Source organism: Mchenga conophoros, linkage group LG7 (assembly GCF_057382185.1).
Source record: "Mchenga conophoros isolate Kocher_MC1m ecotype Shallow Benthic linkage group LG7, M_conophoros_male_GT1.1, whole genome shotgun sequence".
Taxonomy (NCBI): Eukaryota; Metazoa; Chordata; class Actinopteri; order Cichliformes; family Cichlidae; genus Mchenga; species Mchenga conophoros.
Genome location: NC_140532.1, coordinates 2,859,423 through 2,886,770, shown reverse-complemented (window position 1 = coordinate 2,886,770; position 27,348 = coordinate 2,859,423). Strand labels below are relative to the sequence as shown.

General features: G+C 41.6%; 1 protein-coding gene across 3 annotated transcripts in view; it reads right to left on the bottom strand.

The window, feature by feature from the left end:
• Positions 1-27,348, bottom strand: part of LOC146569321 (solute carrier family 66 member 2) — a 60,841-nt gene that overhangs the window by 16,039 nt on the left and 17,454 nt on the right. For all 3 annotated transcript variants that reach the window (XM_085281507.1, XM_085281508.1, XM_085281506.1), the window contains exon 4: positions 11,972-12,188. In XM_085281507.1, coding sequence (XP_085137633.1) covers positions 11,972-12,188 — 217 coding nt within the window. The remainder of the gene's footprint in view (positions 1-11,971; positions 12,189-27,348) is intronic.

Sequence of the window (27,348 nt, the reverse complement as noted above, 5' to 3'; positions counted from 1 at the left end):
AACCTGCCAGAAAAAGATGGATTCTGCTAAACAAAATGAAGCAGAAGGGAGGAAAGGAGAAGAAGGGGTGTTACAGAGTTTGCCTACGGATATTTTATATCCCTCATTGGAGTATGTCAACAGGACAGAATAGATGGGGAAGCTTTTTGGTGCTGGCTATTTAAATATATTTATTACATGTGTAATCTTGTGTAATCTGAAAGGATGCTGTAGCGTTGCTTTTCAAATACCACCTGATTCAAAGCTAAACAAACGTATTTCATGCAAGGCTGTCAAGACACTGCACACTGCATTCAGATTAAACACAGTGACTAAACCTTGGTGTGGCACACACACATTATTAATGAATGAGAAACATCTCATTCATTAATAATTATAAATGCAAGTATGTTTTTCAAAATCGGTCAACACGGTTTGAAAATAATTAAATAATATTTGAAAAAACAAGATGTATGTTTGTAAGTTTTCTCCCCAACAAACACAACAATGTCGACGAAACGTTTTGCACCGTCAGAGGCTCCTGCGCTGGCACCCAAAAGCCAGAGGAAGATGCTAACCATCGCACAAAAAGTTGGACTTCTGGACATCCTAAAGGAAGGTAGAAGTTACTGTATTTTTTGGATTTTAAGGCACATAACGCGAAACAAAAGAGTCAGATGAGTCAAATTTTACTCAACTCATTCTTCTTGAAATCAAACCTGAAAACAGGGTTTGATCTTTGGTTTCTTTCTATAATACTGGACGTATTTTTTTACGAAGGTTTGAACTTTGAGAGTTTAATTAAACAAGTGAGAAAAGTGTGAAAATGTTCCTGCCTGTCTGAGAAAAGTGTATAAAGTGCGTAGTGCGGGGTTTTACAGCCTTAAAACATCTAGAATAATTGTAAAAAACATAAAGTTGGCTACTTTTATCTATCGTGGGTTATTTTTAGAACGCAACTCCTGCGATAAACGAAGGACCACTGTATCTCTAAAAAACTTCACCAGAATTTCTCCATTTTATTGTTGTTTTATTTTTACCTTGATAATAAATTCTTCTCTGTCACTATGATAACAGCATCGACGGCATAGAAGAGCAGAGAAAGTGAAGGCTGAGGAGCCCGGTGAGAAAAATGCTTTTATTTATTAAAAATGAGAAACTTTTATTGTCCTCACAGTAATTAAAACTTTATTCACAGTACTGGAAAGTTTACAAATCAGCTTAAAAGTTTCTCACAGAAATTTCCCTTTCTAAGGCACATTTTTAATTTAGCATCTAACTGATAAAGAATGTTATAAATAATCATTAATTAATAACAAAATCTCTATTTATTATAAAACATTTATGTTTTTAAATGGAATATCTGACTAGGTGTACAGAAGCACAGCAATCATTCCAATGGTAAATTGCATTACCCAGTGCAGGTTTATCACGTAAAGAGGCTAATTGATCATTAAGAATAATTCTCGTAATTATGCTGGCACAGCTGAAAACTGTTTGTGGTAGGGGGCCTGATCAGAGCCCAGCAGCAAGAGGAACAGATAGTGGGAACTGCTGACAGGCGCAGAGTGAGACACAGGTGTTGTGCGTTGGTTGAGTACCATCTTTTCTTTCTTTCCATCTGCAGTAGTGTGCTGGCACTCGGGGCTACGAATATACACCACAGGAGAATAGTGAGAGTGCGACGGCTCATATTCATCACCGTTTAAGTTAAACTGTTGCTAAAGGAAATCTGTGTGAGAGGACAAAACATGTCCTAAGAACAAGCCAAGCTGCTATAACAGGAGCCCCCATCTTTTTATTTCAATTGTGGTGTGTGCCTGTGTGAACATTGGCATCCTCAAAGAATGACCTTTGACCTTTAGATGCAGATGGACAGTCGAGTCTTGTCCCGTGGAGGTGGCTCTTCTATGCTGTGCCATACGTTCATGAAGTGGCTGTTTGGTCTCTCCAATGTAGAGGTCTGGGCATTCCTCGCTGCACTGCACATGGTTAGACTACGATGAGCTGGATGACTGAGAACCTTCGCTGACAGTTTTAACACAGTTGCTTTCGGACATTGAAATGATGCGTACAAAAGAAAGAGCAATAACAACAAAGGGCAGGCTGAATCTCCTAAATCACTCTTCTCCAAATACAAATAAGTAAAGTAAAATGTGTCCAGGTAAAAATAAAGATAATTAAAAGCTAGAATTACCGTCATATCGGGCTTATTAGCGTCGCTCATCGGGCTGCTGGACCAATTATCTTATGTCATGGAGAGACATCGGTCATTTATTCACAATAATCGCTATTTCCCTTAGATCACAGGTAAGAATTTATTCAAATAACAGACCACGATCACCTAATGGGTCTTCAAACTGTGCTCAAGCTCAGGGTTAAGGTGTCATTTGTTTTAGAGGCAATAACCTGTGAATTTAGATTGATTGTGAGGTAGATGAGCATTCTGCTTCTATTAAATCTTCCATCACAAGGTAGCAACAGCATAGAAGCAGGACACAGAGTGACAACATTACACTCGTTGGTTCCTCTGGGATATAGCTCTAATACACAGGTCACAAATTGCTTAGAGGTCTTAGCGCTGCCCCCGAGGGCCAGACTGTAAAGGTAAAGGTACTGGTTGAAATGGCCTACAGGTAATGGCCACGGTCCCATTACCATCCCCAGTAGGAGCGTTATTAACGCCTGAAGAGTGTTAACCTGAGCTGAGAGCAAGAAACAAGGTGTTAGAGTGTATGTGTAAGAGTGTGTGATAAAAATGGGGAATAAGGGACGGATCGTTATGTACGTGTTATATAATAGCTCACATTCATGACAATAAAGAAAATTTAACTAAGAGAGAAAAAGAGTAGAAGAAAGCCCAGCACTGTATTTGTCTGCATACTGTCAGTGAGAGAGACGGCCAGCGTCAGCGTTCCCTTTACTGTCACAGCGTGACATTGTGAAGGTTGGAGGCTTTGGTGCAGAGCTAGCAAAGGAGAATGGGACAGGAAGCAAAAGTGATAAACTTTAATGAGACGAAAGAAAAAAACAGACACACTCCCCAGGCAGCTGAGCAATCACACGCACACACACACACACACACACACGTTGTTTACATAAACAAATAGCAACTCCAGCACCGGTTGCAGCATCCACCTGAGTAATGAAGGCTTTTAAAAAGCCGAGCGGTTGGCAGCTTCATTCAACGACCAAACACCATCAGATCTAAACCTGAGAACATTACATAGTCAGTGTTTACTAAACAGCAAGAAACCAGTTTATTCTTAGACATCAACAGCACATAAAACTGATGATTATGCAATTTCTACTTATTTGAAAGATGCAAAATAGTAAATTCATTAAATATTTAAGACTGCTTTCATACCTGTGTAGGAACGACAGTCCTAGCCACTTATTAGTTTGAAGCTGTTGGTTTGGCATTTGTCTGTTGCTGTCTTGGTTTTTTGGAACTGTACAAACACAAAGTGGATCTGCACACTATGTACACACATACAGCAGCAACTTGTCAATCAAAACGTAGCCGAGCACTGAAACATTAGATACCAGTAAGTACTGCAGTCTGTGTTGCTTTTTATAACACAATAATACAATATGACTACGTTTACTGCATGAAGGGAGCTTGAAGCTACTGAGAACAGACGCTCACTGAGGCCATAATTCAAGTGACATCTAGAGTATCACCTGCTTGGCTTTCAGCACATCCAAAGCTATATGCCTGACTACATTAGGAGTCCCCTCTCTCTGACATTATATAGATCCAAGAATGAAAAATGGCTCTCATAGGTTTGGCAGTGCTGATGGACACATAAACAGCTAGGGCTGCCACAAACGATTATTTTGATAGTCGACTAATCAGATCATCATCCATTGGACATAAAACGTACAGCTTATTGCACCAGCAGCATCTGCTCTTATATAACTATAGCTTACAGCTTTAAGTGTTTAAGGTCTGTGCTAACTAAAAATAAAGACAAGATGATAGTTTATTCAATTTTAATGAAATTTGCAGATTGTTTCGGTAAAGTTTAATAAACTCCTTGCTATCTAAAATATAACAGGACACCGGAGTAAATTCTCGAGCATCTCACACTTCTGATAATCAGCTGTCTGCTTGACGTTTATTCAGCTGTGTAAAAACTATAACTTTAATCTCAGCCAAACCGATTTACTACAAATAAAATACTACAAAAAAAAAGCCAAAAATAACATGTTTAAGTTATCTAAGTGACTCATATATCATGTTTAACCTGAGTAGCGAAAGACGGCGGTGGGTTTGAAAACGATTTGCCGGGAGTCAGACGTCTACGAAAACGTCGGAGCGCTTTTGAAAATATGCGGTGTCCTGATAAACTGAGCAGATATTTGAGGTTCACACAGCTACATTCTCGCCTGAAAATATGTTAAACGTTTATTTTGTGACCCAGAAAGAATAATAAGAGTAACATTAAAACTAACTAGCTGCCGCCATTGTTGGAAACTGAGCTGGGCTGCACTATGAATTCTGGGACACAGCTTCTTCTTCGGGGTTTAACGGCAGCTGGCATCCTTGTACATGCAGTGCTGCCATCTTCTGTTTCAGTCCGTTATTACACTCTTAAATCCTATTACTTCTGCGGCTTTTGGATCTTACAAAGCTTCAAACGAGGCGTCGACTATTAAATCAGTCGTCGACGATTTTGATAGTCGACGTAATCGTGACTAGTCGACTAATCGTGGCAGCCCTACTAACAGATGAGGACTGCCATCTGGATTATGATGTTTGCAGAGGACACTGTGATCTGTACTGAGAGTAGGGAGCAGGTGGAAGAGAGCCTGGAGAGGTAGAGGTATGCTCTGGAGAAAATAGGAATGAAAGGACAGAATACATGTGCAAGGAGTAGAGGTGGTGAAGGTAGATGAGTTTAAACACTTAAGGGTCAACTTGACATTACCAGAAAGCAATAGGCAGCAGTCAAGAGAGGTGAAGACACGGGTGCAGGTAGGGTGGAGTGGGTGTCAGAGGTGATTTGTGATAGAAGGACAGCAGCAAGAGTGAAAGGGGAGGATGACAAGATGCTAGTGAGACCTGCTGTGAGGTATGGTTTGGGAGATGGTGGAACTGACAAAAAGACAGAGCACGGAGCTAGCAGTTACAGAGTTCTGATACTCAGACAGTCACCAGCCAGATTAATAATGACTATTTCAGAGTGACAGCTCAGGTTGAGCAATTTGGAGACAAAGAGAGGTGAGATGAGATGGCTGGGACACGTGCAGAGGAGGGACGGTGTATATGATGGGCGAAGGATGCTGAAGATGGAGCTACCAGGCAGAAGAAAAGAAGATTCATGGATGTATTGAAGGAGGACGTGCAGAGGGTTGGTGTGACAGTAGATGTCACTAAGGATAGGATGAGATGGAGGCAAATGATTCAATGTGGCAACCCTTAAAGGGACCAGCTGAAAGGAGGAGGAGGAAGAAAAGGAGAAGACGACGAAAGCAAAAAAAACGGGTTTCATTTGATTGTTGGACCCCAGAGACAAACAACAGTTTACACATTAAATTCAAGGTGCAGACCAGGGTCTCTTGGGGGACGCCATGAAGTACAACATGGATTTCTTTTTAATCATCAATTCCTCTCACGTTTCTCCTCTTTTTAACAAGTGTCTCTAACCTGTGCTTTCAGTTCATCCTCATTGATTTGGAGCTTCCACCTTGTCTCTTGATACCTGACACTAATTAGATTTTGCTAATGACATTAACCCTTTGGATTAATACTTTTTCAAACCTACACCTAATTTTCCTTGCCAATCACGTCAGTCAGGCTCATCCAGTCTTTTGCTTTTTTTGTTGGATTTTTTCTTCACTGAACTGTCACCTCTTTAATTTTCCTAGTATTAGTAGTAGTAGAATGAGTGTGCACACATATGCACAAATGAAAAAATGTTGCCTGGAAACATATTAAACAAACTGTCAAATATACTCCATGCTTCTTTCACATCCTTTACTTGACTTTTCCATGCATCTCATGGAAAGTCATTATTTGGGTGACCTGGAAAAGGTGCGTAGTCCTTCATGAAACAGATCCATACACTCAGCATCACACCTCTGTAATAGGGCTCAGGGGAATGTGAGTGCACAAAAACAAGCTACTGTTACACCTGGGATAGCATTAGAGCAAGTGTTGATTGTGTGCCACACCGTCGTGTGGAAAACAGTGTTTAATATCTAGAAACTGGAAAATCCTCACGTATGCATCGCGAGGGATCATCTGTGCCGTTTCCAACCGTCAGCAACATTTGTGCCATAAAGCCAATATCTATACTGAAATTATGAAATATTCCTGTTGAAAATGCATAATCTTGTGGAATGAGTCATCCAATACTGTGCAGTATTACTCTATGATTAACTCATACCTCCTACACAAACACAGCTGACTTCCTTTCTTATTTTTGGGGACTTTCACATATCTGAGTTTAAGGATTTGATGTTCCCAACTTCAAAGACCTTTTGTGTTGCCAATCTTTGTGTGATGTTCAGGTTCAAGTCTAGATCTAGATCCTGAGGACATGTGAAATGGTAAATAACTGCGAGAGAACAGTAAATCATAAAACAGCAACTTGAAGATAAAAATGCAATCAGAGATGCAGGTGGTGTAACACAGTATGTGCAGGTAGTTACAGAAAGCATGGATGGCAATCTGAAGTGGAAGTGGGGACATACTGAAGATATAAAGATATACGGTACACACCGGTCACTCTGCTGCTCAGTGCAGACAAAGCAAACGTCTCTAATAGGAAAACATTGACAGTATATCACGGGTCCCCTCTCACCTCACAACACACTAAAAATAGCTCCATAATTCTTCATGTTGGAAAATATAATGCAAATATTTACACAGCAAAACCAATCAGTTCATGATATTTAAAATATTAATTCATTTTTATAGTAAGTGCACATGGATCAAAACATCAGTTATAAGTCTACTGCTATAGCTAACAATCTGCACACACACACACACACGTACACACACACAGACACACACACACACGTTATGTATCCATTGTGCATTTTTACAAAAAGGAATCTCGACTAAAGGAAAACAAACCCCGCGCCGAGGAGAGTTGCTACTTCCAGCTGACGTCACTGTAATTTCCTAATTTTAGCTCTTCTTTCTTCACCACGCTCCCCTGGTATGAATGTTAACCAACTTCAGTAACTTCCTGAAAACCTCATGAAAAGATGCCAGTTGTTTCCTAGAGATTAAAAGTATTTTTTTATAAATGCATATTAATAAACACACAGATTTTATACTGACGACAGACATAATAAGGAAATAATGATCATAATTAGCATGAGGTTCTGTGCCATTAGGAGTGTAATTGATCTCACAGTCATTTACCTGAGAGGCTAATAAGCATGCTCACTGACCTTAACTCACTCTGACACAATCTTAACTGGGAAAGCATTCATAACGTAAGCTGAGGGTTTTGTTTGCCTCCCGTTTCCACCTTCTGCTTTCTCTTCTCATTCAAGGTGACCTTGAAACCTTGAATTTTAAGTGGGGGGTGACCCAAACCTAAGGGATCCCTTTTAAATGTTGCTTTTAAAAATAATTCTATACTATATTTTCTAAGGGATCTGTGGACTCCTGTTCATTAGTGGTAATGTTAATGCTAATACTAATAACTGTCACTCATATTTCAAATTCAAATTCAAATTCAAATTTTATTTGTCACGTACACAGTCATACACAGTACGATATGTAGTGAAATGCTTGGACAACTGCTCGTGACCTAAAGAAAACAAAAAAGGAAAAGGCTATGAATAAGATAGGAAATAAATATGAAAAATTAAAAAGGGTAAATTTAACTAGGAAGGAATAAAATATAAATTAAGGTTAAAAATGAAATAACTGTACAACACAAATTAGAATGAAGGGTAAATTTAACTGGGAAGAATAAGATAAAGATAAATATATAAATTAAAGTTGAAAATAAAATAACTGTACAACAAAATACACAATACACAATATAGAACTATATAAGAATGTATGAAGAAATCTAAATATAAATAAATATATACACAATAACAGCAGCTGTACAAGTATTAACCGGAAATGAAGAATATAGTGACCAGTGTTGTGCAAAAACAAAGTCCAGAAAGTCCAGTGTGTGTGTAAGAACCATATGTGTGGGTCAGTACTGTGTGGTGGTGTGATTGAGAGACCGTATCGCCTGCGGGAAGAAGCTCCTCCTCAGTCTCTCTGTGTTGGTCTTCAGGGAGCGGAATCGCTTTCCTGACCTCAACAGAGAGAACAGTCTGTTGTTGGGATGGCTGAGGTCCTTCACGATCTTCCTGGCCTTGGTCCGGCACCGCCTGCTGTAGATTGAGTGCAGGTCAGGGAGCTCGGAGCGGATGGTGCGCTCAGCTGACCGCACAACCCTCTGTAGAGCTCGTCTGTCCTGCATGGTGCTGTTCCCGAACCAGGTTAAGATGTTTCCCGCCAGGATGCTCTCTATGGTGCAGGAGTAAAAGTTCCTGAGCACCTTGGAGGGCAGTTGGAAGTCTCTCAAGCGTCTGAGGTGGTAGAGACGCCTTTTTCACCACGGTGTTGATGTGACAGGACCATGACAGGTCCTGTGTGATGTGAACTCCGAGGTATTTGAAGCTGTCCACTCTCTCCACTGGGCACTCGTTGATGACGGGGGTCTGGTAGTTCCTCTCCTGCTTAGTGCTGAAGTCCACTATCAGCTCCTTTGTCTTACTGACGTTTAGAAGGAGGTTGTTCCTCTGGCACCAGTTCTCCAGATTCCTAATCTCCTTCAGGTAGGCCGTCTCGTTGTTATCAGAGATCAGGCCCACCACGACGGTGTCGTCAGCAAACTTGATGATGGTGGTGGAGCTGGTAGTGGCCACACAGTCATATGTGTACAAAGAGTACAGCAGGGGGCTCAGAACACACCCCTGGGGGGCTCCAGTGCTGAGAGTGGTGGAGGCTGAGACATGTCCGCCCATCCTTACTGCCTGTGGTCTGCCAGTTAGGAAGTTGGAGATCCACTGACACATAGATGAGCTGAGTCCCAGATGCTCCAGCTTGGTGGTGAGTGTGGAGGGAATTATGGTGTTAAATGCAGAGCTGTAGTCTATGAAGAGCATTTTAACATAATTCCCCCTTCTAGTGTCCAAGTGAGTGAGTGATCTGTGGAGGAGATGAGAGATGGCATCGTCTGTGGAACGATTTGGACGGTAAGCGAACTGTAGTGGGTCCAGTGTGTCTGGTAGTGAAGAAATGATGAAGTCTCTGACCAGGCGTTCAAAGCACTTCATCACTACTGAGGTGAGGGCTACAGGGCGATAGTCATTGAGAGAAGCAGGGTGGGGTTTCTTCGGGACAGGAACAATGATGGACTCTTTGAAGCATGTGGGGATCACCAACTGAGATAAAGAGATGTTGAATATCTCAGTGAACACAGGAGCTAGCTGGTATGCGCAGTCTCTTAGGATACGACCTGGGATGCCGTCTGGTCCTGCTGCTTTCCTGGTGTTCACTCTTTTGAAGGCTCTATTTTGGTGTTTCCTGTCTTTAAACAGACAGTCGATTTTGGCATGAGACTGATTTAGTTTTAGTCTTTTGAAGAAAACCTGCATTTGCTCTGGTCACATACTAAAAGCATCTAGGCTAGCTTTCTCTGTGACGTTTTAGATATCTGACAGAAACTAATGCTAAAGCTGAATCCCCTTTACTTGCAATATACTTTAAATATTAGAGCAACATTGGATTTTTAAATTCTTCATTGTTAGGGATGTGAATTGATAGAATTTAGAGATTCCAGTTCCATTATCGATATTGCTTATTCAATTCAATTCAATTTTATTTATACAGCACTAAATCACAACAACAGTCGCCTCAAGGTGCTTTATATTGTAAGGTAGACCCTACAATAATACATACAGAGAAGAACCCAACAATCATATGACCCCCTATGAGCAGCACTTTGGCGACAGTGGGAAGGAAAAACTCCCTTTTAACAGGAAGAAACCTCCGGCAGAACCAGGCTCAGGGAGGGGCGGGGCCATCTGCTGTGATTGGTTGGGGTGAGAGAAGGAAGACAGGATAGCAGACAATCAATCTGATTGGTTCTCACTGGCTCCACTTTGAGAGTCACCACCATCGCTAGGCAACATATCAAATACAGAAAGTAATTCATCACAAATCTCATTTCATTACTTTCCCATTTCTCCATAAAACGACTTGAACACATTGTCTCAAAATTACCATTTAACAATATAAACCTTTAAGCTACAGATACACACAACACAAATCCCTAATGACACACATATGATCTTTCTCTTAGTATTGAGGTATGAAGACAAAGTTGACACCAGAAACCAAAGATAAAAACCAGCGCAGCGAGAGTTTGATGTGATCATCACGGTGATTCTAGAAGCAGAGCCTGGAGCCTGAGAGCTCATGTTGAAGTTCAGGGTCTGGCTACTGAGCTGGGATCAGCAGACACTCAGTCTTGGCTAGCTTAGCATTAGCATGTTGTGTTAGCAGCATAACCCAGTTGTTTCTATCCGTGATGCGACTTCGCGCTCTCGTCCTTTCGTGCAATAAGAATCAAAGTGACGTCCCGGTACACGCTGTAGACTGTGACACTATTTTCAGCCTCTGGCACACAAACTGAAATCAACAAGTGCAAGTGGAACTGAGTATATATGTTAAACAGATCTTTGATCTTTCACTGAAACCTTTACTAATCAGAAGCTGTAGTGTGCAGCTCTGCAGATGTTGTAGGACACTAAGGACCAGATTTCATTAGTGGAGCAAATTAAGTGAGGTTGCAATCACAAAAATGCTCTGATGGGAGTAAAAAGTTCTGCAGATGATCTACTAACAATATGCTAATTTACAAAGACTCAGACAGTCCATTTAAATAATGCCAGCATTCTACCGAGAGCACCGCAAATTAGCAGATCCCCAAATCAGCAAGTTGAAGAGGGTGCAAGTAGCCCACTAACCAAAATAATGGAAAACATGGTAACTCAGATCAATGAGAGGCAGCTGAATGACAATAAGTTTTTGATAATCTTCCAGATCGTGGCAACAGTTCTCTGTACAAGCAGACACATTCTGCTATACATCGCGTATCAGGACTCTCCTTCTGCCTCAGCTCAGACAGTCGGTTTAGTTAAGATCTGCTCTGTTTTCATCCAAATACTAGTGTTCTTGAAGACTGGAAATATGTCGTGCACGGCTCTAAAAATGCAGGGTGAAGAGCTACAACGCACAGCCAGAGCTTGGGCACGATCCTCACACCTTTGAGTGATCCACCAGCGCTGATTACACACTTGTTTTTAAAAGCCTCTCATTCCAAGTAAATTTACACTCCTAAGCAGCAACTATCACAACCAAGTGGGACACAAAATAACACATGCCTTCTTTTTACCCTAAATTCAGGACAATTTTCACAAACTTGTGTGCTGCGAACCAAAATAAAGCACATTTGCATGATCTGATCTGAAACTCTTACAAAGCAAACACGATAAGTCCAACTACAAACAATACATCACAAACATGATGCTGGCATTAACCTTTTAAAGCCATGAGATAGTTTTGTGCTGACACATACTGTTAGTAAGCAGTTCACAGTCCTAAGACTAGTAGGGAAAAAAATTATTAATTTTTTAATTTGTAGGTTTTGAATTTTTCTGTTTGGCTTTGAATTGTTAAATAAAATAAATTAAAACAATTTTGTTATAATTATTGTCTTAAAAGAATTCAAACATTTAAAAAATGATTTCATTAGTGAAATTAAGATGCATGTGACTCTCCATTTTCTTTTCATGGAGACTTCAGTAACTATAAATGACCTTATTAGCATAATGTGTTCATGAGAATATAAATCACTGCTGAGACTCCCTGACAGGAGTGAAGTCTGACTGTGCCTCTGTATGCCAGTGTGAGGGCAGTGAGCAGAGCTCTGTTTGACCTTGGAGCACACTGTACCTCATGCCTTTTGTGGAGCGATTATGGAAATTCTGCAGCAGCTGCGGGACGCCCAGCATGGCCTCGAACATCACGGCCAGCGAACCCAAAGTCTCCACAAACACCACAGAGTCCAGCAGCAGCAGGGTGATGACTGCACACACGACGGTGAAGCCGAAGCAGAAGAGAAGGTAGTCCTCAAAGGCGCTCCACTTCCAGAAGTAATGCAAGTTCAGGTCTATAATCGGGAGATAGAAACGCAGACAAACATTTACTGGTAATCGACGGTTTTTGGACTCTAGTCAAAAATGAAAGAAATGGTGACGAGAGCAGAACAGAGAAAATGAAAGATTCTGAAAAAGAGTCAGAAACAGAAAGCAGAGATGATGAAACAGAGATAAAGCGCGTGTGTGGCTGCTGAGGGGTAACGACATGCTTACGCTATGTGAGGATGGGAAAAGAGGAGTGATTGAGACAGGTGCAACAAAGAAGGACCAATGAGCACATTTCATTACAGGATGCATAGAATTCTGCAAAGACGGCACTAAAATCACTGAGCACATGCATACGTGAATGTAACAAAGAAAAACGAGATTTTTAACATTTCTATGACTTTGTAATAAATTGAACTTTAGCGAGGCTGAGCTATACATTTACGTTTATTACCTTTAAACCTTTTCATTGACACAAGCGTATTTATCACGTGTGCCGTTACAATTCAGAGGAAAATTAAAAGACCACAGCGTTTGTTAGCTTGCAGAAACATTAAAGAAAAAGTGAGTCAGTGTGACTGTGAAGTAAAATTGAACACGAGAACAGCCACACTGTGGTCTAGCAGTTTCTGTCCTGCCATCTTCAGTAACAGCGGCGACTCCACGTGCTTCAGAAGGAAATCTTATGAGCGGGAACATTAGGCTCACTACAGCTGAATTCCCATCAACCATCAGTATTGTACCAGTGGACCATTATATGAGATGATGGACAATCTCTCATTGTGTATGTATGACCGTGGAAAACCGGCTGACATCAGCTAGAGGGGATTGATGACTAAATAAGAGCACATTAGTTAGTGTAGAGACTGGAGCACGCCGTGTGCTGTGAAGCACCTGACCTCTCCACCTGAGGTAGATACTTTTCAGACGTCCAAGTACGCTCGCTTCATGAGCAAAAATAGGGGCGTGTAGGTGTGTAGATGTAGGTGATTTTAAGCTCACAAACTGACGTTTCTGTGTCAGCTGATGTTTTTTACTTGTATGGTTTGAATGATGCTTCTGTGCTCTATCCTGGTGTCTACTGTGATCTACTCGATGAACAGAAAACAGTCATTAAGAAGACGTCAGACACACAGATGTCTTCAAATTGCATTTTGGTTCAACCAAGACGGTAAAATACAGATACTGCATTCAAAATGACACAAACGAAAAAGAAGAATCTATTTCATTCCAAATTAATCAATTCATCTTTTAAGAATGAATTAATCCAGACTAAGACTTAAGGTGGAATTAACCATTTAGTTTGCTGTCAGCTAAACTAAAAATGAATCATTTCAATTCAGTTTCATTTGTATAAGCAAACATCCCAGCATTCACACTCCGACCCCAGACTATCAAATCAAATAAGAGAAAACAACGGAAGAAATCTGAGGAAGATCAACAGACATCAGTCCTGATTCCAGTTAAAATAATCGAAGTATAAGAATTAGAGACAGCAATGCTATAAGAAAAGAAATGATCGCAGACTCACAACATTCATTAGAAACTTATTAAAGGTATTAAACTGCATTTTCTTTACTTGTGTCAGATGAATAGATCAGACATGCTGAGAGTCAAACTTATTGTTACGATTCAAACACAGCAAGTTTCTGTTACTACTGTATATACATTTGACTCCACTTGTACTGCCTGATTAAGGACACAGTAAGAGTACAAATATCAGCTTATACATGTAGAAAAGTTATATGATAACTTTCTTCTGAAATATTAAACAACACAAGTCTATTAGTGGCTTTTATTTCTTCATAGTTTATTAAAAATCTCATCCTGACGTGTTTCCATCTCACATTCAGTGGAAACACTTCACACTGCGGTGGCTCATTTCAGACAAGCTGAACTGTTTTGTGGGGTTTTTGGCTGGACCATCACTACCTTCCTCACCAAGTTTCACACATGCCACATATGCTGAATGTCCTCGTTCCAAAACGGAAATTCAGTGCACACTGCAGATGCATGAGTGGTCAGAATGGGACTTCCAGGAAATGAGCTAATGAGAACCAAAATACTGGAAGTTGGATTTTTATGTGTGGAATCGCAGAACTTTCTGATCGCATCCTGACGACGGTTTTGCACGACTCTTGCTTTTCTTGGCGGTGGTGACAAAGATACAGGAGTCAATGTTTCTGTGTCACTCAGAGAGAAATGTTTCCAGCTCCTCCGTCTGAACAAGGACTTTTCCATTTCTAACCGTACACGCGATACATACGTGTGGTTGCGCAGAATAAGCGCGCACATGCATCAAACACCTGACTGGGACATTTTTGATTTCACTCTTGTACGCTGCATCTGCTGCGCTGTCTTGGGACACACAGAATGAGACGTGTTGCAACATGTGCTGCATGTTTGCAGCAAACAGCAAATGTGATTAATGGCTTTATTAGAACATACTGCAGCAGACACATCACCCCCACACAGGGTTCGCAGCTTTCTTACACACATGCGACAGGACAAATATCGCCTCTCTGGACAGACTTGTGTCGTTCATCACAAACTATGAGATGAACAGAAATTAGAAAGCTTTTAACAAAGCAGATCGTTATAATTAACACCATTAAATCTGTCAATAATATCTTTAAGAACGCCAGCGGGCTCATTTCCCTGTTAGCTTTAACTAAGCTGAAACCCCCAACGTAAGACTAAAATATCTCTTTCCTCCGTAACTGGACCGTGAAATAAATAAATCAAGTTGAGAGGGGAGAAGTAAAAAGTCCATCCGCTCCTAAAGAAGACTAATCTAATATAACAATATAATAATATAATAATAGCGTATGTGCTGGTTTTGGACCTTATTGTTGTGTCTGATTTTCATCTGAAGGACTTCTCTAAACCGGCTGAATATCCTCAATGTGCTTGGCTCCAAGGTTATTATTGTTAACGAAAACTAACAAAATAACAAAAACTAGAAGTGAAAAAACATTTTCGTTAACGGAAATAAAAATAAAAACAAAAAAAGGAAAACTAACTAAAACTGTAATGAGTGTTCACAAAACTAACTAAAATTAACTGAATTTATAGCAAAAATGTGTTTAGTTTCATTGATGTGTGCGTGTCCTACAATAGTCAAGGGTGAAAATGAAGTTTAGTTTCCAGATTTTTCTTGCTGTCTCATTATGCCAGCAGGTGGCAGCACGTTAGTCGAGTCGTCTGTGTTGCTGCTCCGTCCACGCGCAGAATCATGTCAGGAAAAGTCGGGAGAAAGCGCCAGAGTCCAATTTGGGATTACTTTGAATATGACTGTGTTTTGGATAAAGCAAGTGTCTTGTAGTGGGAAGAGACAAATTATGAGGGACATTTCTAAAGGGAAAAAATCCCACAAACCTTAAAGTGAACTTGAAAAGCTCACACAAGAAGGCTAACCTAGCTTACCTTGAGAAGGGAGCACACTCAACCCTCATCCCCAGAAACAGACGCTAACCCCAGGCAAGGCAGCGTGATGCATCCCGAGACAACAGGACGGGGACATCTACATAACTGTGAGTCAATTGCCTTCAAAAAGTATCAATTCACTTGAACCAAAATTACGAACACCCGGTGCTGCAAGAGCTAATAGTCTCATTGGGGCCAAGATATACATTTTATAGTTGCCTGGTATCAATGGTTGTTCATCTGGCTTTATTTATTTATGTATTTATTTATTTATTTAAAGAACCCATAGGTGGGAATGTGAGTTGTCTGTCTCTGCGTGATATGATGAAACTGGGATTTTGTTGCACTTAATTATTGCAAACACGACTAAAACTATAACTGAAACTAATCAAAACTAAACTGAAACTAAGGATTTTCAAAAAAATAAAAACTAAACTAAACTAGCAAACAATCGGTAAAAACTAATCAAAACTGATATAAAATTGAAAATCTGAAGTCAAAACTAAATAAAAATAAAAACTAATGAAAATTGCAAAACTATTAAAACCCTGCTTGGCTCTCACAAAACTCTGTCAACCTGAAAATAAACCAACTTGATAAAGTTGGGCATCATGCTGAAAACCACGGGTAAGACATAAATTAGACCTGCAGGTTAAATCTGCTGTCACAGACTTCAGGTCAAGGTCAACGTAAACTGTTCCTTTCTTCAATCACTGACTGAGTGACTCAGATTTCTATTACGCTCAACGTGAACTATCTGCGGTATGGGCTAGAAGAAGCTGGAGTGACTGAAGAACAGTCTTCAGTCACTCCAGCTTCCCCCTCACCTGAAAAACCTCCTTTACTCTCAGATTAGTCCCAGCTTCAAGCTTATCTTTTGTTTACAATATTAAAGACCTTAATTGTCTTAATTGTTTTAACTGGGTTAATTTGTTGTTTTAATTACTTCTTAATAGCTTAATTTCTTTGGACTGTTGTCTGATTTTGTGCAGCCCCTCAGACAGCATTTGTTGTGTTTCATGCTCCGCACGAATAAACAGACCTGACTTGAGCTACTGCAGCCACCGGCGCTTGGCAGAGGGAAGGAAGTGCCAGGAGAGGTTGGCCTTTATCACAAAATTAAAAGCTGCTTCATTTCCTTAAGAATGAGGCCGAGGTGGTGAAGTATCGAGGCGCTGCACCAATGAGAGTAGTGAAAATCAGTGTCACCTCTCTGTGTAGCACTCCTTTCTGAGCCTCTCACATGTTACATTTTCAATTTTTGAGCTCAGCTTAACCTTCCTTCTGCTTATCTGCAGCACACACGCCAAGATGCCAAAAAATGTTCTTCTCTTGTTCTCTTCCTGAGAGCTGCAATCTATTTTCATACATTAAGCAACACGCCGACTTCCCCTTCTTTATCCCTGCACCCCCCTCTCTCTTTTGTAAAGCCTTTAAAAAGTACAACCAAAAGAGAAGACGACGTCTTTTATGGAGTCGCTTCTATTATCCTCCTGCACCGTTCTCTGACCACTTCACCTTTTCCCTCACGATATTGGAATCCTTTCGTCGGGAAGGGCAAGTGACCGCCTTTCTCAAAGAGCTCCCTCCTTGTCTGGTGGGCCTGAAGACCAGAGGCGTACTTCAAAGACCCCAGAGACTCCGAAGTGCCAGGAGGTGAGGAAGCACTCTTCCTTGACACAGAGTCTTTGTTTACACAAAGGTCATTGGAGATGAGACAATTTAATGAGTAAAAGACATGTCGATACCTGCGTGTGACGTTATTCTGGGAGGAAGTGTCTCGGCAGGAGGAGCTACAGCGTACAACTCCAGACATTATTTCAATGGCTGTTTGATGCAGGCTGCACAGAGGCTGGAAAAGATGATTAGAGATGGAAGCATATATATAACTGGAGAAGGTGCCTGAGTCAAAGAGTAGTCCTGAGATATACAGCAGAGAAGCTAAACTAATTTCCCATCAGGCTTAGCAGAGAGAGAGAGCAGCGTGGAACCAAGAGCAGAGACAGAGATGGGAATTGACACTGACAGCTAGAGAGCTTTGAGATGTGCCGACTCAGCACTGTCAGTCTGCGTGTACAACGACTTAGCTCTGTGTATTTTAAGATGTGTGAAAGTTGCTGTTTGACATCTCTTGTAGGCTGTCTCGTTCGCCGCTCGGCTCGCTGGCCTAATCTGCGGATGGATGGGACTTCTTGTTGTGTTGGATGGAGTGGACTTTTGAGATCGCTGTAATGGGTAATAATGGATTGGATTTATACAGCGCTTTTCAAGGCACCCAAAGCGCTTTACAATTCCACTATCCACTAATTCACTCTCACATTCACACACTGGTGGAGGCAGCTACGGTTGTAGCCACAGCTGACTGACAGAAGCGAGGCTGCCATATCGCGCCATCGGCACCAGTAGGCGGTAGGGTAAAGTGTCTTGCTCAGGGACACAACGACCAGGACAGAGAGCCCGGGGATCGAACCGGCGACCTTCCGGTTACAGATGCGCTTCCCAACCCGCTGAGCCACGGTCGCCCGGGTAAAGACGGTTTAGATAACGCAGGCAATGCGAGCAACTAACTTCCTCACCGTATTCTAATCCAATCCAGGAGCTGTGGCCGGCGGTCGTGTCAGAATCCGCGAACTGAGCCGCAGTTTGGTTTTGTCTCCTCAACACAGCTCCACAGAATACTGACAGCACGAGGAACAGACACGCCTCCTTCATAGGTTTTAATGGGGACGCTGCAGGAGCTCTGCAATCATTTGGATGGGCAGAAATACCACATAAAGGGGGGTGGGATGGGGGGGGGGGGGGGGGGTCTTGTTTTCCCAGCTTGGTTCACTAACTGAACAGGACTGAGAGAAGACAGACAGGAAAGGGTCCACTGCTCTGCAAGCTCTCTGAATAATGCAAATGTCCACTCATTAGGATATAGTGAGAATGTAAAACACACTGGGCCTCTCCCTTTCTCTCTCTCTCTCTCACACACACACACACACAAATCTACAAACATAAATAAATAAATAAATAAATAAATAAATAAATAAATAAATAAACTGCCTTCCCGGCAGATTAATGTCTTGAACTAGTTTAGATTTTGCTCGCGATGGATGAACACACAGCCTGTGGTCAAACTTTTACTATATTTGAGTCGAGTCACGCTGACTGAGATGAAGATCACAGATTATAAAATCTATTTAAAATTCATTTTCACTTGAGCACAGAACAATTCAGTCAAAAAAAGTAATAAAAAGCAGAATATAAAAAGGAAGCAGCGATCACCATTATTTGAAATGACTCTAGATATTACCAGTAATGTTTCATATGGACCCTCATCCACATCAACAGCTTCATTTCACCGTCCTTTTTTAACACACTTGAAACTCTTCTTAGTGAAGAACAATTCTGAGATGCAACAGTACAGAAGAGCGGGCAACTGGACGCTCTGAAGTAGCTATGCATTACAAGAGTTATCTGTGGTAATAAAAGGGGCTATTTCTGTGAAATATGAGGTGATTTTCTGAAGAACGTTACCATCCGTGCTCAGTCGTTCAAGACAGAAAACATTCGACCCTTTAGGATGGCTCCTTAATTGACGTTTCCAGTTGCCAGGAAAGCTCCAAGTAAACATGTTTTTGTTCCGAGTATGTGGGACACGTAAAAAATATAATAAACAACGAAACAGCGTAAGTTGTGAAAATGCCATTTAGGTCGTTTTCAGCATGATTACTTAACAGACTGCTTCAGGCTGGTCCTTTAAAGGAAAAGAGGTTAAATCTCATCATCGTACATCACCGAGGGAATTCTCAATGTCCACTGCAATTAATGCAATCTTTTTAATTTCCATTAGCTTCTGTCTGTTTGCGCGATACCTTAACAATGTTTTGTTTTAATTTCAATTTGTGTTCTGTTGCAGCATCTTTTCAATTTTCATTTTAATACAGTTTTCTATTTGTTGCTTCAGTGCCCAATTTACTGTAAGTATGTCTTCTATTTTAATCTTTTATGTCCAGCACATTAATAAAATAACTTGTTCTATAATCCCACGGAGCACAGCGGTAAAGTCTCTCATCCCCGCATGGCCACATCTGGCAAAGCTAAAAAGCCTGCGTGCATCTTTTTATAAATATCTACTCACAGAAAGAACACAAATTTGCATAATGTTCTGTGTATCATCAAAGTCATTCATGCAAAAACATCCAAGTAATGCATTCAGCAGTCGATAGTTCTCAGTGGCTTGCCTGAATGCCTAAGGCTAAGGCATTGTGAGCCTTTTAACAGAGGCTTTATGAAGGAAAACGTTTTTAAAAAGGTGCCGTAAGCTGAAAGGCTGCAAGGTAAGAGAGTCACTTGGGTTCACACTTTTGAATCTCTCCAATTCTCTGGGTTTAGAGCGTCATCTGGCACTCTTACTTGAAACTGAGATTACTTGGCTGGAAAAGCAATCAGTCAAGGGAAAGCCATAAGATGGCTAATGATAGCCAATCAAATCTATGGGCTGGAATATCAATGCCCCCAAGCTGTCGTCAAAATGTGAACACTGGCATTAAGCAACTGGTTTCAGAAAATTGAATCTCTTCCCTCATGGAAATCGTCATAGTGGAATATCTAAACCGAGTGGAACAAACAGCCGATTCTTCCTGAAATAAAGCAACATAAGGACAACAGCTGACTTACCACATGTGAGTCCGCGTCTCTACCTCTGTGTTAGGTGAGGGTGCTGCCTTAAGCATGCAGGATACAAAATATACCCACCAACAATCAGTGAACACCCCACACTGTGACGTGGTGCATTCTCAAATCAGGCATCACTAGACCTGGAAGGATAAAGAGCTCTTAACGTCTGATGGGATGTGTTGGACTTTTCAGTTTCCAAATCAACCACCAAACAGCTGTTCCTGTGTGTGCAAAAGATAATACAACAAGTTGTACTCCGGGGGTGAAGGGTCAAAGGGCAAAGGTCAGACTTTTTCTTTGTACAACAGAGATTAGCAATGCTAATGTTAGCAGCCAGTGCAACAAAGGGCAAACAGCCGACGCAGCAAGAGCTGATTCTGTCGCCTTAACAGCACACTCAGGAGGTATTACATGAAAGATTATGATGTGATACAACGGGAGACTTAATAAAATGATTTCCTAAAAATGAATAAACAGTGAGTGCAATACACCGCGACGTTACTATTACCATTTAAATGAGTTATTCAGCTTTACAGTCCTTTTGGCTACTACAAGAGAAAGACACATTCTGAAAAATACTTAAGAAAATAAGGAGCTGAAAGTCTTTTCTTTGTGGTTTTTAGCAAACAGTCATTTGTCAACAGCATTTTTGCTGCAGTAGCACTTTTTTGAAGGTGGGAGGCTTTGACCTTCCTGTGATCCATGACTGATTTCTCCACTAGTGATTGTTTTTACACCCCGTGTGTGTGTGTGTGTGTGTGTGTGTGTGTGTGTGTGTGTGTGTGTGTGTGTGTGTGTGTGCGTGTGTGTGTGCGTGTGAGAGTGAGAGAGAGTGTTGTACATCTGTGAGGGTGTGTGGGTACCAGATTGTGTGTGTGTGTTATGTCAGTGAAGACCTCCATCTATCAGTCCAGGTAGATGCTAACTGAAGATGAAGGCGTGTGTGTGTGTGTGTGTGTGTGTGTGTGTGTGTGTGTGTGTGTGTGTGTGTGTGTGTGTGTGTGTGTTCTCTTTAACCTTTGACTGAGATGAGGACTAACTAACGAGCTGTATTAGCATTAATAACTCACAGATATCCTTGATATCTCACTTTATCCGATAGAAGCAGTACAACACAGCTAAACTGTGCAACCAACCTCAAGTCACAAGGAGCACTTGGCACATGTTTCCATGACTCTTATCCTCCCTCAGTCCTTCTGTGTTTCTCTTACACTGTAAAATCCGTTAAGCAGAGAAAATCAAAATTTAAAAGCTTTTTTTGCTGCCACTGTCCTTCATTTGCCCCAACAGCAGCTGCATAATCCTCTATCTTACCTTGCATGCCCGTTCAATCCGTAAATGTCTTCAACCTTTTTGAAATTCCCAAATTTGGGTAAGTCTGAAGGTAGTTTGGCCTCAAGACACTTCAGCAAGTTCTTTTTTAAGTTGTTTTTTTGCTTAGAATTTGCTGTCTGCAGCAAAATGAAAGCAGAACATTGGTTCAAATTAAGTGCTGTTGTTCTTGTGTTTCACATGTTTTTCAGATACAGGCTGAGTGAGCAGCTGTGCTTTGTTACTGATGCCAGTTGATAAGCCGTCACCCTCTAATCCCAAACACCGAAGCCCGTTTCTAACACACTGACATAAAAGACAAGAAGTCCTCAGTTTCTCCAAAGTAGTCATTTTTTATTCATTCTTTTCTTCTCAGAAACTTTAAAGATAATAACAGACGGATCGGAGTCTGTTTTCAGCAGGAGCAACTTCAGGTGATTCAGATGAAGCAAAACATCCGTGGCCTCGCTTCTACTTTTTTGCAGACTGGCACTTTCAGCCAGTGTTGGCAGCTCATGCTGTCAGAGTAGCACGAGCCTGAGCTGTGAGGACTTGTTTGATACGTCAAAGCACAGAGCTGACGCTGAGCTGCAAAGTCCAGCAAAGTTGACTGTGCTAATGTCCCTTCATGCACCAGGATAAGTACAAGAATAACAATGTTTCTGTTGCTCTCGCTGCACTCAGCACATTGCATGAGAAACAAAAACACATCTGTGAATCTATGATTGTGTGATGTTCACGTACACCTGCTCCCAGACAGAGTCGGCCGTGTAACGTCAGCTTTGTAGCTTACGATAAAAAACAGTTCCTAATGCTGATGTTTGACAGGAATTCATTTGGACCAGACACGCCGATGGGCTTATATGGTGAAGATTTTAGAGTTATGATACCTGTCTCAAACAGTACTACACAATTATTACTATTAATATATCTTCTATCACAGCGGTCCCCAACCCCCTGGCGACGGCCCGGTACCGGTCCGTGAGTCGTTTGGCGCCGGGCCGCGAGACTTGAGGCTCGGGTGTGACATTTATGGTTTTCGGGGTCTTTTCCTGTGTTGTAATTGTGTGTCTCATTTTGAAAGAAATGTTTACACATGACCATAGCGACCAGAGAGCATTATGGGGCAGAGCGGAGGATGTTACTCAGTGTTGTAGGCGCATTTCAGGAGGACGCTGCTAATAAAGTTACACAGTGAATTCATGTTTATTATTATATTTACAAAATACCACATTTTTTGTCTTGGTCGGATCATTTTATTTTGTTGTATTTATCCGCAACACCTTAAAGGCCGGTCCGTGAAAATACTGCCTGGCTGGGGACAGGCGGGGGACCGCTGAGCTATCAGTTAAAATATTCAGGAGCTGCATTTTAGCAAATTATGTGGCATTTAGTAAGCGTCTGCTCTCTTTACCCATTTCTGTCATTACACGTTACACCAAATATCTCTGCTTAAAAACTCTTCAGATTAAGGCAAAGCTATTAGACATTTTGAAGTGGATGTAGGCAGACAACAACATCCAAATGTCCTGGATCACTCAGGCTCCTTCCATTAGCTCCACAGCTCTAAAGCAGCTCCGTTCTGTGTCCACACAGCAGATTCAAAAGGGCTGTGAAAGACTGAACAGTTGGAATTGTCCAGGATGGAGAGTGTCTGATGGATGACAACCAGCATTGAGGCCGAAGCACTGAAATGCTGTGACCTTGGTGCTGAGGATGAAGGAGTGGAGTGAACAGAAGCGAGGAGGTGTGGTGTCAGCGGAGCACTCTACCCACTCTAATCCACACTGCGAGAGCATGACAGACACAGAGAAGCATGAGATCAAATTAACTACACTTTGGCTCTGTTGTTCTCTCGTCCTGTCTTGACGGTCTCTCGCAGACACACAAACACACACATGATGTGCATGCACATACACGGTGCACACATATGTAGAACACAACCTGTTTCCTCTTTTCTCTCCCAACTTTCCGCTTAATGCAGATTCACTCACACACAGACGCTCTAATGCAGTCAAAGCTAAGCGTGTGTGTGAAGGTGATCTGTTCTGATAATAATCAGCTGTTGACCAGATGGAAGAATCAGGAGGTCCAGATAAGGAAAAAGGTACACACTGTTTATTAAAGCTTTACTTCGGCAGATACATTATCAATGGGAGGCTTTCTTTCTGTTCAGATAAGCAGGTGTTAATCAAAGATAAGCAGCAGTACTGTTCTTTGCTGCAGACCACTGGGTGTGACAAAAGCTCTCTTGACCAAACAACATGACCTTCATGGCAGAGATGTGCTATGTGGGCCGTGTCTGTGTATTAGTCTAAGGGTTATGTTGGAAGAAGACCTCTTAATGCTTTAATGCTGTGCTTTATTAATATGTGCAGATTCCTGGAGGGGAATAAAGCCTTAAGTGAACATATGATATACACAGACCAGCATTACAGGGCAAAGACTTCACAGCACTTGCAAAAATAGAATGTATTGACATTACAACATTATGTAATGTCATGTAATGTTAAGCAACAGAATTAGGAGCGTTCATAAACCACGTTCAACCCTCCCACATGTCTAAAAACTCTGTTCACATTAAATAACTGGACTTTCCTTTGAAATACTGGAAAATATCAGACATGCAGCTACGCAAAAGCATTAAGGCTGCAGGACGACTTTTAGCTGATCTATGCAAATCTGTACCAATGACGCATGTAAACATGTTGGGATTCACATGCCTGCAAACTCAGGAAGCTGATACAGCGTGGTTAACGCCGTAGATGTTTGAACAGCCCTGCACATTCCCCGCTCGGTCACAGAGCTAGGAGTGAGGTCGTGCACGCCGTGACTGCGTGGATCACATGACATGAGCAACAGCGGCGAGAGCTCCATCTACGTCACCGCCGCGACCCCCCTGCAGCAGGAACACAGACCTGATGCATGAAAATATAATCAGGCATGTTTTGCAATAGGCTGACAAATGCAGCGTTATATTTGTACAGCTGCACTTTTGTCAGAAGTACTTGAAGCGTGCAGATGGAGAATGCAATAAAAATGTTATCATTTTATAAATGAATCCAAATGCTCTCACAGCTCGTACAAAGATGTAAAGGAATAAGAAGAATCCGTACCTGACAGTGTGATCTTCTGCCAGATGTGCATTCATGTTCAAAAGCAAAAAAATTGTAAAAAAAAATGTTTCCGTAGATCCAGACAACAAAGACAACAAAGACAACGACGTGCGTCGACTGGAAGTGATACACGAGTTGGCAACATTAGCGAGATACACAGGACGTCTGTATCCACAGTGTTACACACACACACACACACACACACACACACACACACACACACACACACACACACAGGTATAATTATCACATTACTCAGTCAGAGAGCACAATTACAAGCACAGCAGCAACATTAAGTCATTATTTCGCTGAGAAACATTGTTCAAAGTTAGCGCCCACAGCAATTTAATGAGCGTTTATCAGCAGCTCTTGATACCAGGTGTCCACAGAGCAGATGTTCTGCTACTGCAGCAAACAACAGCAGATATGCCAAGTACATAACAAATACACACTTATAAGCATGAAATTGTGTTATGTTCTTGTGTTTGCAGCCCTGATGTTGTCAATCAGAGGGAGGTTATCTGCTTCAGCTGGCTTTTTTAACATTTCTACACAGCGGAGAAAAACATGGGCGACTACTGACTGCCAAAGGCTAATAAGCTGAATCTGGGCTTATCTTTAGGTGCAAACATAGCGCTTCATACGAACCCTAAAGGACCTCAGCCGACGGCGAAAAGATTTCCGCAAAAAAATCTTCTCAAAAGTCATCACTCAACACTCTGTCAGACACTGATCTAAATAACAGGCGACGTGCATCGGTGCTCGTTGTCATACCGGTACGGACAGAAGCCTGAGCAGCAGCAGCCTGAGCAGCAGCAGCCTGAGCATCAGCAGCCGGGCAGTTGCTGCGAGATTGCATCAGTGTCCACTTGTTTCAACAGAGTAGATGAATGAAGAAAGATTTATAGGGTTGGAGAGATGAGCAGGAAGTAAAAATAAATTAAAAAGTTCGTGCAAATAATGCAAAAAAGGATGTCGGGGAAAACAGACAGACGACTTACTGTAGAGAGAATATTTTACTTTACACCTTCTTACGACAGAGCGACTCTGACGTTAACTGCAGAGCCAAGTTACATATCCAAACATTCAAACAGCATTTTGGTTTCCAGACTCAAAACTTCTTTTTCTCCTAAATCTAAGAGAAGAAAATCAATCGTCTAAAAGCGGAACGGAAAACTCAATAACAGCACGGCGTAAAGTTCACAGCGTGAACTCGAAAAGATTTAAATCATGGCCGCACTGCACTGTGTGCCATGTGTTAAATGACTCGCGCGACATTCAAATAATAATTAAACATTGCCAATCGCTGCCTTATTAAGCATCAGTGTGTACTAACACTGTCTGTGCTTCCATCGCTTCTGATAAACCGGAGCTGTTTGTGGAGTGCCTGCTTTCAGAAAACTGTGGAAGCAGCAAGAGATTAAAAATTACTCATCCAAACAAGAACGAGCATAAACAAACAATAATGACACTCGCATCACCTGGTTGTCTGTTTTTGTCTCTGTGATATCCTGTTTCCTCAGTGGCATTGCAGTTTGTCTATCTTTCTATCACTGTCTTATGATATTAGTGGTGTGTGTGTGTGTGTGTGTGTGTGTGTGTGTGTGTGTGTGTGTGTGTGTGTGTGTGTGTGTGTGTGTGTGTGTGTGTGTGTGTGTGTGTGTTTGTTTCAGGGCAGTCCTCCAGGCACCGATGTTCTCAGGAAGCGCTGTGTGACATGCTGGAGACGAGTCTAGCATCTCGTAGATGGCAGAGTGCCCAGGGCGCAGCATCACCTCTCCAATTAGGACAGCAGGAAAGCTCCCTGCTACATCATCTACTACACACCACTGGAAGTTCCTGCTCCTGTGCAAAAATTATTATCTCTAAATTGTTGTAGAGTTAACACTGAAAACTTTGGCAGATTTGACTTTGTGGCAAGTTTGAGGTGGAGCTCAAACTGTTGTGACTCGTGTGGTTGACACGAGGACTACGCGTTAAATCGTGTCACAAACTTCAAAAACAGGCTAGAAATGACATATTTGGCCAAATATCCACATAAATGTGGATACTGATAAGGAAGAGTGAATATTCTCAGGACAAAACCCTCCTCACATGGAGACCACCGAACACTTTGTTCAAAACGACTCCATGTCCAGACATTTGCGTCCTCACACCCACAGTGGAATGTCAAAAAAAGTTCAGGGCTACAGTAAAAGCAGGTTCGGTCTTAGTGAGAGGCAGAAAGTTTTCTAATGAGAGAGCCTGAGGGCTTTTAAAATTTGACTCATATTCCCTCTGATCACGCCTGATCAGAGCGCAAAACCTGAGCGGTGAGAGCGCGAAGGAGGAACGGCTGAGGCCAACTGCATTTCAGCACAACTGGATGAGGAAATAATGAGCTTAAACCTCACAGCAATCAGTGTTTATTACGCAGCATCATTGTCTTTGGGAAGCAAATGACTAAAACACTAATACGGACCCACGAAGAACTGTGAGGTGTTTGTAGCAGCAGCATAGAAGGAATTCTTAGAGGTGCCAGCTGTCCATGATCAGCATTTTTAATGTACAGCGCTATGAAGACGCATTTCCCCCGTCATACGTTTTTGGGCGTATTTGCCACAATTACATGTTTCAGACCATCAAACAAATATCGTTCAACTAAAGACAAAAAATGAAGTTTTTAAAT